The 25,643-nt window shown below is 33.1% G+C and overlaps 2 protein-coding genes across 4 annotated transcripts; one reads left to right on the forward strand and one right to left on the reverse strand.

Moving 5' to 3' along the window:
- Positions 1-1,498: 1,498 nt before the first annotated feature.
- On the forward strand, positions 1,499-5,375 carry LOC109859618 (enolase). Its single transcript, XM_020438012.1, has 7 exons — positions 1,499-1,734; positions 2,665-2,776; positions 2,876-3,049; positions 3,152-3,309; positions 3,413-3,713; positions 3,792-4,078; positions 4,157-5,375. Exons 2-7 carry the CDS (start codon positions 2,714-2,716, stop codon positions 4,476-4,478), a joined length of 1,305 nt encoding a protein of 434 aa, XP_020293601.1. The 5' UTR covers positions 1,499-1,734; positions 2,665-2,713; the 3' UTR covers positions 4,479-5,375.
- LOC109859617 (facilitated trehalose transporter Tret1-2 homolog) lies at positions 4,933-18,898 on the reverse strand. Of its 3 annotated transcripts, none has more exons than XM_020438008.1 (11): positions 17,649-18,898; positions 16,700-16,788; positions 16,434-16,593; positions 14,684-14,819; positions 9,254-9,462; positions 7,905-8,174; positions 7,527-7,749; positions 7,174-7,370; positions 6,913-7,092; positions 6,451-6,585; positions 4,933-6,363 (listed from the first exon to the last, which is right to left on the reverse strand). In XM_020438008.1, exons 2-11 carry the CDS (start codon positions 16,708-16,710, stop codon positions 6,289-6,291), a joined length of 1,596 nt encoding a protein of 531 aa, XP_020293597.1. In that variant the 5' UTR covers positions 16,711-16,788; positions 17,649-18,898; the 3' UTR covers positions 4,933-6,288. The 3 variants fall into 3 exon arrangements, with proteins under 3 accessions (XP_020293597.1, XP_020293600.1, XP_020293599.1); XM_020438011.1 differs by having other exon boundaries at positions 16,700-16,820; XM_020438010.1 differs by having other exon boundaries at positions 16,700-16,938.
- Between the last annotated feature and the right edge of the window lie 6,745 nt (positions 18,899-25,643).

A 25,643-nucleotide genomic window follows, 5' to 3' on the forward strand; every position in this document is an offset into this window, starting at 1 on the left:
TGTGTGTGTGTGTGTGTGTGTGTGTGTGTGTGTGTGTGTGTGTGTGTGTGTGTGTGTGTGTGTGTGTGTGTGTGTGTGTGTGTGTGTGTGTGAATACTATACGCGCGCGCGTATAGTATTCAATAATTTCTATAACATTTAAAACACGCAATTTTCCCAAAAACAAACCAAAATATGAATAGTATTTATGTGAAAAATAAGTGGGCGATAATGGTAAATTTGATTTAACGTATATACGATAATGATTCTAAAAATATTCATGATTCGTGATAAACAATACTTAATTGTAACTTTTTATTTGAGTAGACAAGTTGTTATAAAATTTATAATAAATTTATAATTTATAAGTATATTTTATTTATTTGTATTAAATTACAAAATCTATTATTTGTAGTTTATTTATTGAGATATATTTTATATCTTTTTTTGAGAACAAAAACTGTTATATTGTGGACATTGGTTTATGTTAGCAAGAAATATTAAGTTGGCATGTAATTGATTGATTTGCTCTTGCGACGTTACGATTAAGGCCTGTTCTACATTACTGTCGTAAGCTGTAAGTCGTAAGAAATTGACCAATCACAGACCAATTACAAATGAATAATCGATTGTGATTGGTCATTTTCTTACGACTTACGGCTTACGACTGTATTGTAGAACAGGCCTAAAATCATCGTCACGTATAACGATCTTAAGAAGAATTACATTAGATATACATATGTTATAAAGTCGAATTCCAAACGTAAACAATAAAACCGAAGTTCAAACGAACAAGTTATTGACCTTTTATGTACATCTCAAACTAAATGAAACTTCGTGTAATTGAATCAAGTTCAACTCGTACTTTATCAGTTTTAAAATAATAAATTCGATATCACGACGGGTCGTATTGCACAAGAAATTGCATAAAAATTGCGCTATTTTGCATCGACTCACCTTCCTGCATTAGATGTGGCAAAAGATTTCGAGTTTTATCGAACTTTAGCGTCCTACGTTTTTTGCGTCTCTCTCGGTGTTCCGCAGCAAAATTATCTCTAATTTTCTGCGTTATTGACGATTTGCATTTTTTATAATTTTTCATATTTTCTAACATTTGTTTGCTCGCCATATTTCGATTACAGAAGATCAGCAAATGTTTACAAGAGCGTTTTAGACGTGGTTTGATCCGCACGAGATTTAAACGTGACACCATTGAATACTAAACGTGCGTTCAATCGTGTGTACAATCTACGCATGCGCGAACGCGAAACAAGACGGAATAGGTCGTAGGCGAATGCAGAGTCGGCAATCTTTTTTCATTAATAACACTAAAGCACGATATACTGTGACTAGGGACTTAGAGTTTTGTATGCGTTGGCGCACATCAGCCGATTAAGTATCATAACCGTGATTGGACGATTCTGATAACTTATGCTGAACAACCAAAGCGATTGGCCCAACTCCAATGGAATAATTGGTCGGATAAATTGTTCGGAGACTGGTTCTTACGTCTCAGAACTAATAATGAGAGAAAAACAACGTTTATACAATAATAATTCTGATATGCATTGTCTCTTGACACCTGCTTAGTAAAAAATAAACTTCATATTTTTTTTCTTAACTTAACTGTTTGCTCGAATCTCGCAATCGATAGCCCGCCGCTGCTTACATCACGACTGGAGGTCATTAGATAGGTCAAATCTCATTCTTCGTCGAGCGGTCCTGTCGGTCTCTTGTCGCGCGTGTCACGTTTAGGTGAGCAAATTTACAACGAAGTCTCGGCATATTGCAGAACATTTCTCGTGGATAACTCTCTTCGTTAAATTTGTCTGAACCCACATGAGTGCGTTTTTTCTCATTGAATCGAACTCTCAAGGAGATGATGGTGTTACGTGCCGGTTGTATCGTCTCGCACCGGAACTTCATAACAAGGTCTTTAATGATTCCGACCTCGCTAATGGTGTAATTTCTTGACACATCGTAACTCAAATGCGAATTAAATGCTTTCCGTTTTCGACGTTAATTTTTTCTTTATATCGAGTACTTTTAGCAATGACCTTGACAAGGTCGAAATTTCTAGACATACAGCTCGACGATTTGCTGACTTAATTACCGATGTTTTCAAAATCATCCTGTGTGAATCTGGAGCATTGATTAATGAATGTTATTTACATATTGTTTTTACTTATGTGACATTTCTTGAATCGAGAATCTAACCGTCATTTCTGCAACAATTGTCACACCACGCTGCAACTTCTTGAGAGTTCTCTTGTTTTATTTAAAAGCAGTCACACATGCAATTGTTATTACGTAGTCTATTACTTTATTTCTACATTTATGTACTGCATTTTTTGCTATATAATATTATATTAACGGTACAACTTTGTAAATTACATCGAAAAATGACGGATTATCATCTTTAATGAGAGATCGCGTGATTTCAGAATGATTTACAATATTGTAACAAAAGACACAATTGGACGAATAGAGTTTATTTGTCATCTTGTAAAAAGGAAATATCTCGAGAAATAAACAGAAAAGAGATCTATGTAAACATAATCTAAATATAAATTTACAAACTTAAATCTCAAAACCAATTCGAGTGTTTTGTAATTTATATTTTGTAATTTTGTTTTTCTTCTGACAAAAATCAATACTGGTAATTTACATTTTATTTGATTATAGCTTATTGAATTCAACAAGACACTTTGCGTCCGCAAGCAATTGTATTAAAATGCCTGTTCAAAGCATCAAGGCTCGCCAAATTTATGACTCTCGTGGAAACCCCACAATAGAGGTAATATATACATACATATTATATATTGAATATTGAAGAAACTTGTGTGCAAAATGTTACTTAGCAATATTTTAACAATGTTGTTGTTTGCGTTTCTAGGTTGATATTGTCACAGATCTTGGACTATTTCGTGCAGCAGTTCCATCTGGTGCATCTACCGGAGTTCATGAAGCTTTGGAATTGAGGGACAACGATAAATCTAAATATCATGGAAAATCTGTTTTCAAAGCTATAGAAAATGTTAATTCTATCATTGCTCCTGAATTATTGAAGGTTTCACTTTTTTAACATATGTTGCTAAGCATGTTATTACATAACATTTAGTAATTATCAGGCATTTATAATAGCTATAATAAATAATTCTTTATTTTCAAGGCCAACTTGGAAGTTACACAGCAAGAAGAAATTGATAACTTCATGCTGAAACTGGATGGTACTCCAAATAAATCCAAACTTGGAGCAAATGCAATTTTGGGTGTCTCTTTGGCTATATGCAAGGCTGGCGCTGCCAAAAAGAAACTGCCTTTGTACAAGTAAATATATCTGATAACTTTACATTACATATATATGTATATGATTATACTACAATTTTCCTTTTAACGTATTTTAAACGAATAAAAACATTTTACATTACAGATATATTGCTGAGTTGGCTGGAAATAATGACATTATTTTGCCAGTGCCAGCATTCAATGTAATCAATGGTGGTTCTCATGCTGGCAATAAGCTGGCTATGCAAGAGTTTATGATCTTGCCCACTGGTGCGGCCAACTTCACGGAAGCCATGAAAATGGGCAGTGAGGTTTATCATCATTTGAAGGCGGGTATCAAAAAGAAATTTGGTCTGGACGCCACAGCTGTCGGTGATGAAGGTGGATTTGCACCAAACATTTTAGAGAACAAGGAAGCTCTCAACTTGATCATAGAGGCTATCAAAGTAAATTGAAATATATTTTTGTTTATTGAAGTATATTTTTGTTTTGTGTTTTTCAATAATTTTATCGTAAATTTGTAGACCGCTGGCTATGAAGGAAAGATTAAAATTGGCATGGACGTTGCCGCCTCCGAGTTTCATAAGAACGGAAAATATGATTTAGACTTTAAAAATGAAAAATCTGATCCGAGCACATATTTGGAACCTGAAGCATTGAAAAACTTATACTTGGAATTCGTCAAAGATTTCCCGATCGTATCGATTGAAGATCCCTTCGATCAGGATGACTGGGATTCTTGGGTTACCTTAACTAAAGCTACTCCTATTCAAATCGTCGGTGACGATTTGACTGTCACTAATCCTGTGAGGTAACATCCCCAAAAGCTTTTTTGTACCGAATTCATTTAATATTAGTTTAATATTAATAATTTTCTTCTCTATTCCAGGATTAAGACAGCTATTGAGAAAAAAGCGTGTAACTGTCTGTTATTAAAAGTCAATCAAATCGGCAGTGTGACCGAATCCATCTCTGCTCACAAGCTCGCGAAGGACAACGGTTGGGGTACTATGGTTTCTCATCGTTCTGGAGAAACGGAGGACACGTTTATTGCCGATTTGGTTGTCGGTCTCTCGACCGGCCAGATTAAGACTGGCGCGCCCTGTCGCTCGGAACGTTTGGCCAAGTACAATCAGATCCTGCGTATCGAGGAAGAGCTCGGTGCTGCCGCGAAATATGCTGGAGAGAAATTCCGCAATCCACACGCTTAAATGAGACTATAACACATCTCCACATTATCTCAATGCTTTGACAAACATTATTCAAGCCCATATATTTTTAAGATTAGATTGCGGTGTAATCGAAGACATTTTTGTAGTCTTGATATATACAAGGATGTCTGAAACTTTTTTGACACAGTCGAAGTGCGGAGATAGATTGGATCATTTGGAACGAAAAAGTATACGATTTTGCAAAAGTTGCAGTAGTTATTAAGATAAAATAAATTATTAGTTATTAATATGATTAATGAATGTGCTATTAATTACTTAATATGAGCTAAACATAGAAAACAATCAATTGGACTTTTAAAAGTAAGGGAGAGTTACAGCAACATGTTAAAATTCATCGTTCCCTTGAGAAACCTTTATAATTGCCAAGTACGGTTTTTGATTGTACTCTTAAAATATATTGCGCGTTGATTTCTCAAAGTGACAATAATGTGTATTTTTTTTTTTTTTTTGACGGTATGTGGTAAGTGTTTTGACAAAAGGTAACTTAAATATTTATGAAAGAGTTCATTGGACTCTGTATAGGCATGTAATTTGTAACTAGCAGAAAGTTTACGTGGTTAATGTGAACCAATGCTAGGTGTACGTATAAAATTATATATTTTTAAACATGTAAATTCATAGAAATTCGAATTAAATTCAATTCAAAAATTCAAAGATGCTTAATTTGCTGTGTATATAAATATACATGTAATTTTTTTAGTTGTAAAGAAGATTGCTTCCTTCACATACGATCTTCTACAGAAGATAGAGACGACTTCCCGCTATCAGTTGGACATTGATTGATTGCTTTTTTGAAAATTACATCGACTGTGTATCAAAAAGTTTCAGATACCGTATAAATCCATACCCCGCGCAAGAATAAATTCCTAAATACGAGTTTTGAAGTTTCAATTATTACGACTCAATTGAAAGAAAGAAAACTGTACAGATTAGAAAAAATGTAATGTCAGGTAAAAACTTTTTCTCTTTAAATAATCATTTTAAATGTATAATTTTTAATTCAATTATTCGAGTTATTATTTTTTATTTCTGTGAATAAAATCTTATGAAGATTTTACAATTATAATTTGTTGCACATTTAGCATCCTATAACTCAGTTGGAGGCAAAACCGAGAAATGTTATATATATATATATATATTATAAATAGCGACTGGCGCTAAAAGAGCGCCACGTTATACAATATATATAGTAATTAATATTTAGGTGATTATAGAAAGAAAATAAAAAGACAACAATGAAAAGATAATAATATTTTATTCTAGTGTCATCATGTGCTCGATATCGCATGTGACAATTTAATAGTAATTGTAAATCTTGTTGTCAAAATCATATCTGTAAAAGTTAACTTAATAAAGCCTGCGTGCAGGAGTTGTACTTCGATATAATTGCATTGGTTCTTTTGTTCTAAATAACTATCATTAATTTCTCAAACGACTTCAACGAACAATTATACAAATCGGCTTACATATCAAAAACTCTGTTTTCATTCAAACATAAATCACAACACTTTAAACTTTAAGATTTAATAATCATAAAGTTTGAATAATTCTTCTATCTATAAATAAACAATATATATACATTATCTTTTACCACATTATTACGTACAAAACTACTTGCTTGAACAACTTAACATAACAATGTTTGTCATGTACATGTATGTCTTTTACAATAAAAAAAATACAAAAATGTACAATTAGATTAAACTTAAAAAAAACGTCGCAATCATAAAAGTTTTTATGATTGCAATACATAAAAGTTTTTACCGCAATTTTATTTTTTTATTAGGTATTAGAGAAAACTAACGCATTGATCGGGTGCCTTTCTTTTTGTCGGTGTTCTGGTTATCCACAAAACGTTGCTTTGCTGTAAAAGCACAATTATGCTAAGTAATATTTGTAATTTTTTTTTTTTATGTGAGTGCATTTCATTTGCTTAAGTACATTTTCTTACTTGAAAGTAATCTTCAATTTCTTGAAGGGTGCAATCCTTCGTTTCCGGTAAAGCAAAGTAGATAAAGAGGCCTTCCAAAAGTGCGGAAACACCGAAGATAATAAAAACTACCGTTGTGCCAACTTCACTATTCAGCTGAAATAAATATTTTATGTCTTTCTGAGTAAAATTGCGACATTAATAAGGTATATAAATTATTGTTCTAATAGTTTCTCTTATATTAAATAATTAAATAGAAACGTACAAATCAATATTTCCCTTTTTAGTGTAAAATAATTAATTTTTTTATCTGATATAGTAAAAAATTTAATTAATTAATTTTTTATCGAACATAGTATAAAAACTAATACAGTAAAAATTCAATTACTATAGTAAAAAAACGAATGCACAAGTCATATATATTGGCAGTTCAGATAAAGCTTTTGTAATTAAATTTGAAGTTTTATATGTGCGATATTTTACCCATGGAAAACTTTTGGTAACGAAAAACATCAGAAGATTGAATACGAAGAAGATGCATCCACCGCCGATGCCTCGAGCTCTTAGAGGCATCAGTTCGCCAGTCATCAATCCGGGAAGTACTAACAGACCCACGGTATTTACAGCGACGTAAAACAACAAGCACACAGCTAAGACGTAAGCCTAAAAAACCAGCGCATACGTTTATTAATATATATTTTACGAATTAAAAAACACAAAAAAAAGCAAATTCAAGACGCTCACATCCATGGAAGATCCTTCTTTTCTGACAATCATGTATCCAGCGAGAATTAACGAGGCCAGAGACGTGCCGGCCGCGGAAAGGACGCCCAAAGTTCGTCTGCCCATTTTAAGTAGCAAAACGCAGGAAACGAGAGAGAAGATAAATCTGATAACTGCTGTCACCACAGCTGCTAAGTAATTATCCACGCTACCGCCGCCTGAACAAAGTAAACGGCTTGATAACAAAAAATAACGATCACTTTTCCGTAGATGTATTTACTTTTTCTTTCTAAAAGAAAAAAATCTTTCAAAGAAAAAAGTTTTATTCCGCGTCCAGAGAAAACGTTTCGCAAAGAAAACGAGTTTCCGCTTACCTATGTCCTTGATCATATCGACGGCGTAAAAGACGATAATGTACGTTCCGGAGGCCAATTGAAGCGCATTGAATACGTTGATGATAATCAATGGTTTCAATACGCCCCGATCGCGAATTGTTGACAGTGTCGAAACGATTCTCTTCTTTACCGAAACATTTATTGGTTTCAGTGCGAGATCGGCTCTCATCCGTGAAGTCAGAAGCTCTACTTCCGCATTTGTCTAATTGTAAATAAAATAATTTTAATCATTCATATAGTATAATATTTATTTATATATTATTGTATTACATTTTTTAAAACTTTATGAAATTTCAAGCTTGCTCGCAACGTTTCTTGAAACGCGCAAGAAGACAGAAGATATTTATTACTTTTTACCTGTTCTATATCACCACCTCTGAGCCACAAAAGAGCTTTCTTGGCCTGTTCAATTTTGTTCCGTCTAACGAGCCAGGTGGGGCTTTCAGGCACCAAACAGAGAGCGACCAAGGCCAGAACGGGAAGCACGATGGCGATAAAAGCTACAATGTCCCAATTAAAAGAAGCGCCGAGAGCGTAAACCAGCAGGATACCTAAGCAGTACGAAGCAAATCCTCCGCCCACCAGGAAGCCGCGAAGACCCGAATCCGCCATTTCTCCTACCAGCACCTAAAAGATTTGCAGACCTCAAATTATCGTTTTTACAACGGTGTAAAATATATTTTATTGTGTGAAATATATTGGTTTTTTTTTCAATTTTAATATAATATATTCACATACTTGTGAGAGAAAAAGTAGAATATAAGGTAATTAATAAATATTGGAAGTAGTGAAAGAGTTCAGCGGCAAACTTAAGTAGTTAAGTCTGCAATTAGATCCAGCGACGAGTACAAATTACATTGATCGCAAGAAAGGCGATTGATAAGTATCCGAAATACGTCGCATAGGTAGCGACAGTAGTATCACATTGCTTGCTATTGTGCTGACAAGTTTCATCTTTCAGAAGACCAAATGTCAAATGCTGACTTATTATCGCACGTAGTATCGTGTGTAAAACGCTCTCAGTGATCTTTGACAAAGAGCGTCAGCTCACAATTTAAATTTCGCGACGATAAAAATTTCAAGTTTCAAGTTAAGTTAACTCATTGCTGTCTCATTAGCTTTATTCGCCAGAATATGGCTACTTGCGATTTTCACTTATTTCCGAATGTGAAAAAATGGCTCAGTTGGAAAACACTTTTTGAGCAACAACGAAGTCAATGTCGTAAATGGCTCAACATTGTCACACGTGCGATAATAAGCCAGCGTTGACATTAGTTCTTCTAATGGATGGAACTTTGTCAAGAACAACACCATTGTGATACTACATTATCTATGCGTTGTTTTTAATACTTATCAATCGCCACACACACACACATTTACATTAATGCTATTAAAGCTCATTAAGTGTTGAAATTTTAATCCGTTGTATATCTAACAAGGTTATATAATATTAAAAATATTTTGTTACATAATATGTAAAGCGCGACAATAATTAATTAACTAGATGTCAACAAATGCGTAAAAAGTGTACCGATAAATTTTTGCTATTAATGTGTGTTGACACAATTCAAAATACAAAAATCCACACAAAAACTTCAAACATCCATTAGATATCACACGGAACTGTGGACGTCTAATACACATCTAATGATTTTGTGTGAATTAAAGTTTATATGTCATCGTTTACATAAATTTTCAGAAATTACCTGTGATGGGACCGCCATCAGTCCTACGGACACACCGCATATCAGCCTTCCCACTAAAAGGCACGTCACGTTTTTCGAAAAACCTATTATTAGCCAGCCTATGCCAAGAGGAATCGCTGATAACTGGAGACTACCCCGTCTGCCGATCGCATCGAGAAGCGGTCCTGACAAGAGCGAACCAACGGGAGTAGCCAGACTGTGAATAGAAGCTGCGCAACACAAAAACCACCAGGGCATTTTAATAATTACGTTATTCAATTCGTTCCGCATGTTCTATATATAGGAAAGTGCATATATTCGAATATTTTCTCTCTTCTTTATATTTTCCGAGATAATTTGGTTCTCTTGTGTATACATCGCGAGCGAGAGAGGAATATGTAATACTACGCTTCTTCTCTCAGTTTAGAAATTTGCAATCCATGAGAAATGAATAGGGATGAAATTTAAACGCGCAACGTAAATGCAGATTTGCGCATTAATGAGCGCATCAAATAGCGATTTGTGCATTAACTATAAAAATATCCTTAACGCGGCTCGTTAAAATGTTATAGCAGCGAATAACAGAGCGATCAACGCGGCTTGTTTACGATCACATGTGACATCTGCGCTATTATTGGACGGTGCGTAGGATGCTTTTGTTATAAATGTTAAGAGTTGAAATCTTCCTCGCGAGACGATACGATCGTAATCGCGTATTATCGTTTACGCGATCAGGGGAAGAACGTGTTTAAGAAAAGAAAAAAAACATGTCTATCGATTTTCTGTGAGAAAGTGTGCGTTCGGGTTAAAACTATTATACTTTATTTCGTCATGTTTCGCAGGATAAGATTACAAATATGCTGCACGTTGAAGAATTGAGATCGTCTCTCATCGATGTTGATCAATTTTCCGTTATCTAAATTTAGAATTATCTAGATTTTCATCTAGATATGTGATGATTATTTTATTTTATCTTTATCCGCGTCTCAGAAAAGTATAAATTTTCTTTTATAATTTTCTAAAATAATATAAACGCATACTGAGTGTGACTTTTCTCAATACTCAATATACTATATAATACTCGCATATTCAATCATATCATAATATCTACAGACTGGATATTGTAATTACACTTGTGTAATATCGGTGCAACGGTCAATGCAAGTTTACCTACTGTAACGCTAAGAGACAGAAATTTTAAATAATTCTGGTAATACTGCTTTGAAAAAAGTTTATCTTTCTGTTTATTGCAAAATAGACCTTTATTGAAACGTAGCATTATGTAGCATCTGTGATATGTGCTTTAAAAAATACAACTGTGAATTTCCCGTCATTACATGGTGGAATTTATAATTTGATACAAAAACTCATAAAATGTAAAACTCAATGTACTCTTTTTGAACAATTTAAACTTCAAAAATTATAAATAAAAATTTTAGAATATTTATACTAAACAATATTTCTAATTCTTTAAATTATAAATAAACGTATAAATAAATACCACAAGTAATAAATATAAGAATCAAAAGTTAAAAGTAAAATGTATGATTATGAAAATTTATGATTATAACATATCTTTAATATAAATATGTATGTATGTATATGTAAATATCTAAAATACAAATATTTATAATATATTTATTATAATGTGTGTAACTTATTCATCTTTTATCGAGATATATTCAAACTAGGATTATCGCCATCTTATCTGAATATATTTGTGTGTTTTATAACATAAATTATTTCAAGTTATTTCAGCGTAGCACATTGGCGTGGTGTGTTAATATAAATTCGTCCTGAGAGTGAGAAGAGCTCGTTTCTGTGTGTTATCGAAATTTGCATTTTATAATTAAAAAAGCATTAGCGCTATAAGCTATAAGCTTTTAAAATGATAACTCTTTTAAAAGTTGCATTTGAGAAAATAAAAATTTGAAACAACGAAATTCTGTTGACGGTAATTGCCACAATTGATTTTTATTATCGGTATCCAATGCTTTAACGAAATTGTGAAATATTCCGTTGTGAATTGTGAATACACTACTTTTTCTTTTATTTATCGTTCATTTTCTCTCGTTGCATTCGTGAGGAATGCAATCAGTTTCGTGCAGCGTCTCGCGCGCGTGTCGGGTTTGTCTTTTTTTTGCTTTCGCTTTAATGAAATTAAAGGGATTTCTGTTACACGTATAGCTTTGCCAGCAGGGTAAGTTTTATCTTTAATGAAACTAGATAAAAATAAAATAATTCCCACATTTATGTGACTCGTTAGAAAAAAATGTAATATATAAATAGTTTTGAACAAGAGTTAACTACACTTGTAAATTCTGCTTTTAGTTAATTACTGATATATATTTTTGTCACATATAATCGTTTATTACGTTCTTTCTCGTCTATCTTAAATACCAAAGTGCGCATTTAATCTTACAAAAAAAGTATATTAATCTAACGAGTTGTGGTGGTTCTAAAATTTTTTCAAATCAGAATGATAAGGTAGGCTAGAGTGGAAGCATAAACACACTTGTGATTGAAAAAACTTTTAAAGCTTAAGCTTTTAAAAAAACAAATATTAATCTTACATATTTTTATACAGAAAAAAAGTTATTTAGTGCTAAACTATATCGTGCAAAGCCACATTATACCCCACATTATAATTATATTTCGGGTTGGTTGTCACATGTTTCTTATCGAAGAATTATAAATATAAAGTACATATAATTTCTGTTTTTATGTTTTCTTCTAGTTAGTGAAGTTTATAGATCAAATATAATTATAAAACATTAAATCAACATTTATTTATAAAAGATGTTTACATTAAATAAGTTCTTTAAACATAGATGATACACTTTAATGTAAAAAAACATAATGACATTTAAACATGTTGTACTTGTTTGAGGTATATATATATGTATATATAACGGCAGTTTACACTTTTCTTAACATACATACTCATAATGTGATAACTAATCCCGTCTCAATATTATATTTATAAATAATGTTGCAATGATGATTAAATACAAGAAGAATGATTTAAACCTATCATATTTTTTATACCTAAGATAAAATTGCGATCAGAAATTCTTAAACCAATGAAATTTTTAAACTAATAAAATAACTAAAAATAGAAATAAAAAAACTACTTGCTATGAAACCAGATATCTAATTTTACAATAGTACTTGTAAATAACTACATGTTGTGTTTTTTGCAAAACATTATTTCATACACGTGACTAGCACGATATTGGCAACCTAATCATAAAGAAGAATATTTTCTTGTACTTAGTAAGGAAAATATAAGGAAAACCCCAAACAGTATACATACACACACACTCTACAATTACACGTTATATGTGTGACCTCAATAAAATGTGATAGAAAAATTGTTTATTTTGTTAACACAACAACACGCAGTTAAGAGCAATGCTAAGAGAGTAAGTACATTAGATTATCGCATATATAATGGTTCTGCATTATTGATCAACATGTGCGTATGGCTGTCAAACGCCACCAACGACAACAGCCGGTCATGACAGATAGCGAAATAAATCATACTATGTAATGACAGAATTATCCAAGCGAAAGTCCGAGCGGCCTGTGTGTCTGGATTTTGCGGTCTATTTCATTGACATATGGCACACACCGACAAACCTTTAACACGTGCGTGACCCATAGGCTTTAAGACTATTTTTTCATTCAATTACCTTATTTATGTGCGAATCTCGCGGAAGCATGAAAGAAAAAAGGACTTTTTTGACATACTCTCTTGAATAATTAATAAAATTTGATTCGCGACGCCAAATCTTTTTCTCTCTTTTAATAAAATTAGTAAATTTATCTTCAAAAATAAAATCTAAACTTAGAAGATAAAAAGAGATAACTCTTTTTTTTAGAGACTTTTAAAAATAACTATTTTAAAGATTTTAAAATGAAAAAAAAAAGTATATATATATTTTTCTTTGACTAAATAAGTACTAACTTATATACTTTGTATACAAGTGTCTTATTACTCCTATCAACTTTTTAATTTAATTTTTTATTTTTTAGTAAGATTTATTTAATTATTCTGCATTTTTTTATAATTTTTGTTATTTACAATTTTTGTATTACTTTTATGCTAGTATTATTTTTTTTTTCTTCATTTAGTTCAATCACTGAGAAAAATCCTAATAAAAGAATCAAAAAACGTGTTCAATATACATAATTAATAAACTTGAGAATACATAACAAACTCGTTGTCGGGAATATACACATTAACTCTGTAGTAAATCGTAATTAAAAAATGTATATACAAATGTTTTTTAATATATGTTAATATATACTTAAAATATATATTTAAATACATTTTTAAATTACGATTTAACATTTATTAACATATATTTGACATATATTTAAATACATGGTTTTTTAGAACCGCAACTTAACGTTGCGGTTCTCTAAAAAAACACAGAGATATCGCAATATTTAAATAACTTTGCACAAATGCACAGCTTTTATAGCTGCTGGTTAATCTAGATTCTCTGTATGCAAATTTTTAAAATATATAACATGCTGAGTATGAAAATCTTTTACGACGTGATAAAACGACGCCGCGTAAGTGGCGATAGTTATGCCGACATCATTAGTTTGCGCTTCTAGTTCTCTCTGTGGATTCGGGACGTTAAATATATTACACGCATCTTACACGAGATGGGTAATAAATAAAAATACGTACGGGAGTCTATTAGTTTTCTCTCATTACAGAGGTAATATAAATTTTTGATAAAATATCGGTTTTTTCTCAATTTAAATCTTCTAGATGTTTGTATAAATTAGTTTTTCCAAAGAGAAGAATATTTTACGTTTTACTTGGTTGTTCGCTTAATTGTGACATTGCACGTTGTCAAGGCTCGTGCAATAAACTTTGAGATGGCATTTACTGCATACAAACTTGGCCTTGACACTCATTTGATAAGGATTATCAAATGAGACTGTATGTAGGTCAGTTACGTGACATGCAGTTTGTAACAATCAGAGGTAACCGCTTTAGTTGCGCGAGGGTCGCGGTAAAGCAACCTTGAACCTGCGGTTCTTGAACTTCCAAGGTCTGAGAGAAAATCTAGTCTCTCTCTTGGTGTGTTTTAGTGGGTGTAGAAACAAAGTTACTCTTAATCAATCAATAACGAAACTTTTATAAAGATTTCCCGAGAAAAAATAGAAACATATATACAATTATTATCATCGTATACAATTTTTATGTCATGTACAACTGTTACAGGTGATTTTTATGTCATGTACAATATTGTTATCATCATATACAAGTGTTGTGTCACGTACAATTGTTACATGTGATCGTTATATGTTTCTATGTTTTCTCGAGTCACTTTAAGTTTATAAATTGTTTAAAAATTATTTTCTAACGCAATTTTTCTTTTTTCTAATGTTTTGTATCAAATAAAATTCTTTACAGTGTGCTCTTACCTATCCAGGAGCCAAGTTCGCGATCCACATACAAGGTACTGTTTTTTTCTGCCAATTGCGGTAACAAGACGGCGCTATAACCAATCGGCATACCACCGCCAGTTGCCAATAACAATACTGCACCTGTTACTAAACACTACAAACAGTTCAATCGTTAATTATTTAATACATGGATACAATGATAAATAATGGCGCGATGATTTTTTTGTACTCTTTAGATGACACATACAATGGCAACACAAAGAACTTGCACGCGGAAATTATTCACTGATAAATTGATTAATATTTCGAAATCAATTATCAGCAATAATAAGCTATTATCAGATGACTGGCAAAGATGTGAATTGATAACATCGCTGAGAAGAATTAACGATACATAAAGATACTCATGCTTCAATACTTCCAGGAACTGCGAAATTGCGAGAGAGAATTTTGGTGTAGCTTGCCAATGAGTATAAGCAATCATATATAAGAACGATAAGCTTGAGCGAATCGAAAACGGCAGAAGAAACGTGTGTTTGACAGGCCGAGATTTACTATCGCACGCGCTTCGTTTTGTTTCTTTCTATAAAACTTAACCCGTTATTATATTTTGCGAAATTCTGTGTTTCTGCAATAGATACTGACGTTGCGGGATATTTATGCGCCATGCGACACATATCCGGAGCAAAACACGCTTTAGAGAAATCTCTGCGGAAATACACAGATACGTCTCACGAAGAATAGCAAATAACAGTCGTCGTACGGAAAAATGTGTACAAGCGCGCGAGAGCACGACCTTACTGACGAAGTTCACTAGGACGTAATGCAATTTTCATGTTGCATAGAGAAAAACGCAATATATTTTATAAAATGTTTATCTGATTATTTATTAATTAAATTTGAAAACTTTTATTTTTATTAAATTTTGTTTTTTTTTGTATGTATGTTTTACACGTCAATGTTAATATCATTTATTGTATATCACTTTTGACAACTGACATTTATATCGCTGTAGTAAAAATTTTACGTGACACCGCATTGCATTTTCCCGATGAAACGAATAACGAGAAGGAAGCGCGATGAAGTATGGTTGGTGCCATGTTTGGTACTTTTATATCTATTTTTAAACAGAAAAATATTCTGGCAGCAATCCAGACTATCTCTCGTATCGTTGAACACGCAATGCGGCTGCTGCGCTGCAAAAGTTCTCTTTTGCACGAAAATTCTCTTGGCAATTTACACGCGAGTGATCATAAGAGCAAAGAAAAAATGTATTTTTTTGCACTATAAGCTTTTGCGAAATAATGCTTTTTTTAAAAAATGCAACACACACACAAAGTTTGCTTGCGATGCTTTTCGTGCAACTCATTGTTACGCTTGCTGACAAAAGGTAAGGAACAAGGTAGTATATTTTTAATATTAAATTTCGCTGACCAATAAGACGACGACACATTATTTCTGGAGTTATTTCCGAATAAATTGAAATTTAGTTTTATTGCTCCACAAAAAATTTTCAATCACTAGTAATATATACATTCGCACACCGAAGTTCTTAAGCTGCGTGGAACGAACTCTTAAATAACAACTTTGTTTTTACTTTTGTCAGTAAGTGTATATGTCTCAGAGTTTGATACTACGTACATAGTGACAAAAAATAATAATAAAACTAACTGTAAAATACGCACGTGTCAATATAATAAATGTAGTGTTTCATGAATAAATTATTTTATGTCTGTTATGTAACGTTGAAATTATACGCGTGTCTAACCTGCGCGAACACTCCTTTTGCATTTGACGAGTATTGCACAAGTGGTTTGTGCAACGTCTTCTTTTCATTTTTTTCATTGTTATTGTTGTTGTTATTCTCAACGTTTTTGCCCGATGTGTAATCGGTTATATTGTGGCCCAGCATCGCATATTTTTCTTCACTAAAACGCAAATTTGCAAGAATCATTGAAAATCAAAACAAAAAAATAGAAAAATATCATTTTTAATTTTCGCAAAGTGCAATTTTTTCAAGGACGAGATACGTACCACAAATCCATGATTACGTTGATTTAAATGAATGTAGCGTGACAGAGCCCAAAATTCTTTAATATCTCCGATAACAGATTTATCTTCCGCTGCGAGATAAATATCTTGATTATCGTTAAATCTGTCGGCAACAAGTTCTTGTCACGTGTAGCAGCAGTTTGGTTTCTGTTCTGCATTACGCGATTCAAGCAACTCGTTTGGATTCAACAATTCCGTTCTTTTGCAAAAATCATAAAGATCTTCGAAAAGAAAAGAAACAATTTACATATTTCACTCGAGATTGTTGCGCGTTTACGTAAACCTGTGTTCTGAGTTGAGAACAGAAGTAATTGTGTAATCAGAGTACAAAGCAGATATAATGTAGGAAATAATTACTTGCGTTGGCACACGCAAAACGGTATCTAAATTTAAAACAATGATACAACGAATATATGTGTAACGTTATTTCATGCTATAACTTTATCTTATTTCCTGCGTGAAATTTAATGGCAGTCAATAACGGCACGCACATATCGTCATTAATAAACATGTATTTCAATTATAAGTAAATCATCAAATTTTTATGTAATAGTGTTTTTACAAAATTTTCTTTAATTTGTAATTTCGTTTTACATATTTCTGATAAAATAAAAAAAATAACAAATAAATTTTGTAGTAGCAAACAGGTTCTAACTTATTGCACATCTTATGTAAATTATCTTTGAAGATAATGTTCTACGAACTTAAAAAAAACTTTAATGTGCATACACATGTATATATTAAAGTTCTCTTAATATCGTAGAAAATTCTTCGCAAACATATATCACAAATATGTTTATTACACACGGCGATAGTATCTTCAAAGAGTAATTTACATGTTACATAAAAGTTATTTACGGTCACATAAAATACATAAAATTACAAATGCGTGATGTCAAATACGCGAATGTTAGAAAAGCAGAAAACTTACGAACAACTTCGATCTAATTCCGGTTTCCTTTCCAAGAGAAATGTTCTCTTGATCGAGAATGAAAGTCACGTTGCGTCACGACTTCACACGTGCATCGGCTCGTTCATCTTCATGAAGAACGTTGAACTTCTTGTCTGCAGATAGTAATTTATCGGCACTTTCGCAGAAACTTCGCCCTTGTCTATGAAATCTCTTTGCTATTCCGAGAGCGAATTTACGTCGACGACTTTATTCCTTCATCGTCTTGAAACGAGTGAGTTTCGCGACGACACAATTTGATACGCGCTACAGTCGATTCCTCACTTCACGATAACTACCTATCGGCCGCATTAAACTGAACGACCGGATACACGCTCGGCTATGTCGACGAGCGATCAATTTTAATTATTCATTCAAATGAAACCTGCGCACAGAAACGTTTCTTTGACTTACAAGCAAAAAAAAAAAGTCTTCGCTTATTCCCAGCGGGAATATAGACGTTTGAATAATCAAACACAGAGGTAACGTAATCGGGTCTATACGTTGTTTAATGCTATTGTGTACACATCGAAAAGAACTTTGGCCGCGGGATATTGGCTGAGCAAAAAAACTAATTTAATTGTTTTGTGCTTCGCGAGTTCTTGATGAAAACGTAATTTAATTTACATAATTGTTAAAACTCGCAAACTTAGGCAGTTTGCAACATCATTCGAAACGTTCTTGCTCTTGACTGAGAAATAATATAATCCGATTTTCTCGATCTCTTCGTGAATTTTCTTCGATTATCTCTTCTCAAATCAGCGCGTAATCCTTCTGTGAATTAATCGTATCTATATTTGACTTTTGTACGGAAATGCGCTTGCTGTTTTTCCCACGGATTTTTTTATGTATGCGAGAGCACATTTGGAGAATCTACATACTAACGACCAGTTTTTACACAAAATCACTGGACAGCCGCTTCAACACAATTGATCTCTGATATTCCGACTTTCTCGCGAAGAAAATCACTTGTTTTCGTAATCGATAGTGATGTAAGTATATATCCCCGATAATCGGTTATCACAAAAAGATGCTTGGTGCTTGAGATATTTGTGCGAGTCATGTATCGCAGAAACTTGACTTCCCCGACACCGATCGTTTAATCGGCTCGCGATATCGACGAATGACGAAACGCGAAGGCGAACAACAACGAGAGAGAACGGCAAACACGTGAATAAATATCGCGTGAGTTCAGCTCGCCTTCGGTTACACCGACTATACTGAATGAAACGTCTGTGGTGACGCGCTCTTATAAGCCGCTCACTTTGATTGGGCCCCTTTTTCGATGACGACGGCCGATGTTCATAGTCCGTCTATAGGGGCCTTGGCTCGCTATTAGCTACAGGAAAAGATAGTTCTCTTTCCTCCAAGAAGCGGTAACCAGAAGTTGATTATAAAACGGAAAAGAGATATTAAAAGAGAGATATTATACGTGTGTATATATTATACACGAGATGAAAATTTTCTCTGTGATAACACATCTTATTTTAACTTCATGAAGTCAGCGCGGAATCTGTACAGATGTTTTACACCTACAACTTAGTATGACTGTAGCATTATTATCTGAAAATATGTTAGTCACGTGGATCACGTAACTTGTATCAGATGACTTTGAGAAAATTAACTTTTAAAACATCATCTTAGAAAGTGCCATCTTAGAAAGAAAAAAAATAGTTTTATTTCTCGAAAATGAGTTTTAAATGTATTATTTTTGTTATTATTGAAAATATGTTTGTCATGCGAATTACGTAATTATATAAATGACTTTTAAGTCTCTTGCACAATAAAAGGAATAGCAATAGCTATAACACCGGTTTTATAGGGGGTTAATATATATTTATAAATAACAATAGGAACAGCGGAATCTAACATTTAAAAATTACACAGATCAGAAAAACGGAATAGGCAATAGCGATGAAATTTCCAACGAGGAATTCTGTGTCTATCGCCTATCGCTATCGCTATTTCCTCCCATTGTGGAGAAGCTTTAAAACACGTGCCAACGTAGGAAGAAAAAACCAGTTTTATTTCTCGAAAATGGTTGAATATATTATTCTATGAATATATTATTATTAGTATTATATATATGTTCGTCACGCGAATTACGTAACTTGTACGAATGAGAATTAGGATTAAAGACGAATAAGAGCCTATATATGGTGTATCAATTTTTTATTTGTTTATTATTCGACCATACGTTTCGATCCGTTGGAATCTTCTTCAGTGATTAACTGATTATATGGGAGAAAAATACAAAATAATAATTACGTAAACTAAATAAAGTGAGATTGAGAAGAATCAAAAAGATTAATAAGAAACTTACTGACAGCAACACTCTTTGTATTTTTCTCACACATTCGATAAGTTTCTTGTTAATCTTTTTGATTCTTATCAATCTTACTTTACTTAATTGGTAATTATTATTTTGTATTTTTTCTACTATACTCAATTAATTACCAAAGAAGATCCCAACGACGGATCGAAACGTTTAGTCAAATAATGAACAAATAAAAAAATTAAAAATGAAAAAATTGATTACAGTAAAATCCTGTATACAGGCTCTTATTCGCTTTTCCTAATTGTCATTCCTTAAGGTTTTTTTTCATTTATTAAAATAAATGATTTTTAAAACACGTGCCAACCTAAAAAAAAGAAAGAAACAGTTTTTTTTTTATTTTTAAAATTACTTATATTTTTTTAAATATAATAAATTATTTTTTGATTTTGTTCATAAAACTTCGTCGTATATTTATTACGCCTGTCTTTTTATTAGCAACGTTCTTATAGAGATAATTGCGAGAGAAGAACGTTGATTGCGATCTTATGTTGCAAGAGATTCTTGAAATTCCACATCGATGAAAATCGAAACTACATGCTATCGCCACGGAGATACAGAGGGATGCTGCGTATTTGCCGCGTCTATGTACCGGATACACAAGGGTGAATCTATGGACATATACCTCGCAGTAATTACCGCCGGCTATTTGGGAATTAATCAGGTCACCTGTGCGAGTAGACAGTGACAATCAATGCTAGTTATAGTTGTCTGGCGACCGGAGAAAAACTATCATTTTTGCAACATTGTTCTATATCGAAAGTGCTGTTTTTCTCTGTAAATAAGATTGTTTCGAGAAGCAGCCAAAAGTAACCTATCACGTTTACAATAGGCGATCGATCGTTTTTAAAACAACTGTAATTTTTACTGATCACATCGGCGCTCTGAAAAAGTTTTTTTCTGCAAAAAGAAAACCGTGATAAGACGAAGGAAGATGAAATCTGTTGTGTGAAAACTTGATCCTCGCTTTACTTTGTACAATTAGCACAACACCCAAGAGAAATTCTTACGCGGAATGTAGCAGCGACCGCGTTACTTAATTAAGCGTTTTTGTCTGAACCGTGTTACCCGGCGCTGCGATCTAAGGAAAAAAAACATTTACAATTAGAGTTAATTAAATGAATATTGGATCAGGCGTGTGTAATAATTATAAAGTGTTTAAAATGATTATCATGTGAAGTGAGCGCACGTGAAGCGCGCATTCACAAACAAATTAAGTCAAGTTTAAGTCAAGTGCGTTTGCTTAATGATAATGTGAAATTGTGATCACGTGAAGATAGTTTTGTGCGGCGAACCACTGATTGCACAGATCGTTGAGGTTGTGCTTGCATTGACAACGCTTATCATGCGATGAGGCCAAATTCCGAATGCAGGTTAACCAAACGCGCTTTGTACATTATTGTCTAAATAACCATGGCCCTAATTACCGCTTTGTTTGTGCAGCGCCGTTGAAATTATACGCTATTTGTTGTACACTGACTTGTGTAATTGTTGTTAATAAACCGAGAAATTAATATTATCTACATATTTCTATTGTTTGTAGTATATATATATAATCTAACGCGTATTTATTTTATTTTATCTCCTCGCGAAATAAAACTTTATTCCAATATTTACATAACACTCTCGCGTTTTTTTCCGATTTTTTTAAATCTCTTTTATAAAACGTTAATATATGAAATATAATATATATAACGCAAAACTGGAAAACGAAGTGACTTGTAATTCTCCATTTGCAATTTCACCCCGGGCATTTAATTAGCGTGGTGTATACATGTATCGGTTCGAGTTAAAGTTCATAGAGGAAACGCGAGATGCAGATATACTCTGTAATTTAATGTTATCTCGATAACCGCGTATCATGCGAGGTCGCATAATGAAATAACAAAGATGTTTTTTATTGACTGCGCAAAGCCGAAAGGCAACCAACGATTCTGACTCGCAAAGAATGGACCATCTGAAAGATTAGTGATTTAAACGGAAGGGAGGGGGAAATAGAATATTCGCATCTCTGATGAGCGAATGAACATGTGATCGTTCTTCGGAGGTCGGCTATTTTCAATTGCAACTACTGCCGGCAAAAAGGGCTCCGGGGCATAACGCTCGTTCGCACGTAGTGTCGTTCTCATTGGCCGTCAAAAATCAACCAGCCTAGACGCCAAACGTTTCGCCCATTAACGTATGCTTAACCTTGACCCAATATTCAGTTAACACGACAACAAGGCTAACGACTCAACCTGACCGCGAGTAGATTGGGGACCGCCTCGATAGGTATGTGCATACGTGTGCGGGGGCCGCCGGTCGTTTGTATACATGGATACAGTCGTTGATTCGCGAAGAGCAGCTCTTCCTAGATTTACGACTCGTAAAGTGGTCCAGGGTCGGCATCTACGTGCCGGCATCACCGATGCAGACGAAAATGAAGCCGCGATAACAATTTGGACGATTTTATCGCGGCCCCTTTCAAGTACAGACCGTGATCAAATGCGCGCTGCAGGCCATAGCTCTTCATTATCCTTAAATTCGAATCACTCTTGTGACGATCGGAGAGGCTCACCTCTGTCTAAATCGCAAATGCTTTACGAACAATATTCTCATAATTTCTAATACAAATATAGAATCGATATACGCATACACCATGTGTGTCGATAAACAAAATAATTTTAATATTTTTAGTTTTTAATTTTTGTACATTTCAGTTTTTATAAGCAAAACAAAATTTATATTTAGTAACAAATAAAATGCAATTTAATTAAAAAATTGAATCTTTACTACCGCTCAACACTAATCTGTTTTCTTTGTTTTCTTTTGTGCGTCACACAATATACGTATACAGAAATGGAGCACGCGACTGAAAACGAAGAGACAAAAAAACTTTTTTTCAACTATGATGTAATAGTGCGGAAATGATGTTATTTAGGATGTTAATAATCGTGCAAAATATTATTTTAATAATTATAATAATTTTTTTGCCGGAGTGAAATTCCACTGACATCTTAAAGTTGAAAAATTTTACAATAAAAATCTTTTGATATAGTTTTGTCGTCATTAACAATTTTTCAGTAATAATTATCTGTAGCCAAATCAGTAGTTTATTTAAAAGAATAGTTTTAGGAACAGATAGTGTTAGGAAACATTTCCGCTGACAGTTGACGCGGGCGACTAAATTTGAAATTAGCCATTAGAACTGGACCACAGTTTCGCGTCACATGTGTGTTCCCTTAAATAAACTATAAATTCGTCACAGATAAATCATCGAAACGTAATATTAATGATACAAAATGGCATCAAAAGTTTTCCATTATAAAATTTTAAATATTTACTGTGCCAGTGGCAGTAGAAGATATTACTGTAATTAAAATGATATTTTACATATTATAATTATTACGTATTATAATAATTATTTTTTTAAGTGATATCATTTCCGCACTGTTACGTCATAATTATAAAAAAAAAAAAAAACAGTTGTTTTTACTTTCACTCTGCTGTGTAGCGTGTGTCGCAGTTTTGTATAAGTATTTTATTTACCTACGGTTTTCCAGAATAAGCCGATAGGATAGGTTATTCGTAACTGTTGGAGCTTTAAAGCTTAGATTAGATAGCAGGCAACGACGTAGAACTCAAGCGGAGCTTCCTCGTGTATATCTTACGACCGAACTGGTGCAAGGTCGACAGGATCCCTGTGGTTTCACGTCAGAACCGACTCGTCAAGAGAAATCTCTGCTTCTTGTAATCCGCTCTTCTAATCTGCGCTTTTATTTAAATCCTGACGTATGACACACACACTTTCTTCCCGCTGCATGTGAAGTTTTCAATTGTCTCTTTTTCTCTCTGCTCCTATTTTATCGCAGGAAATTCTGAATACGCTTACGGAAATTGAGTATTTTTAGGTAGAAAGATATAACTTTTTGGCTGAAAACTTGATTAAACATTTTTATTTAAATTTTTTATTAAATTAAACTTTGTTTATACACATGTTGTGTTTAATCGAATAAAACATTTTTACGTGAATGTTAGCAAGCACATTAGATGCCGAAGAAACTGCGCGTAAACTAACATAGTACGTGCAATGTTTTTCAAGCATATATCATTAAATCTCGGAACATCATCAAAAGATATCATTAAATAGCTATTATTTTATCATGCGCAGACGGAATAATGCGCGTATTTTTCCGCTTTTAAATTATAGCGCGTATACAACGTTTGTAATAATAACACGTTACGACGTACGTTAAGAAAATGTATTTACATTTATTTTGCATTTTTGTTCTCTCATAAATATTCTATAATCACAAACTTATATCGTACCAACTTATATTGTACTGTTTGGTATAAATCACAATTACATGTGATTGAACATAATACGTTTCTGTGTTTATATAAATAGCAATTACTAAAGAAAACTAATTACAATAAATTTTACTAATTACTTTAAATCTTTCGGACTTGTCGAAAGATTTATAGATGTGAACGAGATAGAAGATAATTCTACGGTTTGTGTATGCATGCCGTTGTATACGCGTTGTATATGAAAGCAATTTACGATTGCGGGCAATCTGCCGTGCGAGAGGAATTAATCCCCGGGATTGTTTTCCTAAACTTCTACAATTTCCCTTCATCACTCGTTCTCTCGTGAACACATTTTTTTTTTTTTTTTCATTTTTTTTTCTACGTACTCTGCTCGCAATACTCCATTTCGCACATTTACAGATAGAAGCGAGATATTATATTCACGTTTTTGTGTGTGTCGTGCACGTTTGCATAAAACCATGAATAAATATGCATTTACTCGCTTAAAGCAAACGTCAAGTTATCATTTGCGCTTGAACAAAAATGTTTTATTTCATAATCATGTGACAAGTACTGTTTTTTTTTTTACAAAAAATATAATAAATCTCTATTTGCATTTATAAAATAATGGTTTATTATTACTCTGTGTTATGTTTTGCACACATTGAAAAAACAGTTTTGTTGAGATAACAAAAATTTGATAAATCAAACCAGATAAAATGTTCTGGAAACCAAATTTTGGTTGAGATTACCAAAATTTGGTAATCTCAACAATCTAGGCTATCCATATCGGGCGGTCGTAACAATAATAACAAAGATAATTGAATCAATTATATAAAATTGCTGAGACACTCGTTATACAATTGAATTAAAACACTCGAGTTGTTCCCCCAAACGCATCTTAGCGGTGTGACCGATGATTTTTTATTATATCTTCGATTATTATTTAACAATAACGTTAAATTCCAATCGAAAGGTCATTCTTACATCAAGATTATGTGCGTGATAAATTTTTCTCGATTACAATACGTTTTCGATGCTGTAACACCAAAGTAATGCACAACAATAACTGCATGCAAATCGACGTAACTACGTTCATAGCACGTTCCGCATCGCGTATCTCACCTAGACCGCACTTCCGTTGTGTCGCATCGCGTCGTCGTTTTGTTTTCGTGAAAACGTGTGGCATGAAGCCAACACACAGCGGATAGCCAGCAATCACTACCGTATACGTGGAATATCAAATTATCAACAAATCTACTTCTTCTCTCCGCGGTAGTCATAAAAAAAAAGAAAAAGTGACTCGAAAAAAATCTGATCACTTTTTAATATTCGATCGATCGTCTCGACCC

The sequence above is a fragment of the Pseudomyrmex gracilis genome, unplaced genomic scaffold, assembly GCF_002006095.1.
Source record: "Pseudomyrmex gracilis isolate BER0280 unplaced genomic scaffold, ASM200609v1 scaffold_272, whole genome shotgun sequence".
In the NCBI taxonomy this organism is placed as follows: domain Eukaryota; kingdom Metazoa; phylum Arthropoda; class Insecta; order Hymenoptera; family Formicidae; genus Pseudomyrmex; species Pseudomyrmex gracilis.

Coding starts and splice junctions, on each gene's coding strand:
- LOC109859617 (XM_020438008.1), bottom strand. Junction 8,175..9,253: donor TGATGGCGGTCCCATCACAG/GTAATTTCTGAA, acceptor CAAATCTTTTAG/GTGCTGGTAGGAGAAATGGC. Junction 6,364..6,450: donor AAATTGAAGATTACTTTCAA/GTAAGAAAATGT, acceptor GTGCTTTTACAG/CAAAGCAACGTTTTGTGGAT.
- LOC109859618 (XM_020438012.1), top strand. CDS start 2,714: ATGCCTGTTCAAAGCATCAAGGCTCGCCAAATTTATGACTCTCGTGGA. Junction 2,777..2,875: donor GTGGAAACCCCACAATAGAG/GTAATATATACA, acceptor TTGCGTTTCTAG/GTTGATATTGTCACAGATCT. Junction 3,310..3,412: donor AAGAAACTGCCTTTGTACAA/GTAAATATATCT, acceptor TTTACATTACAG/ATATATTGCTGAGTTGGCTG.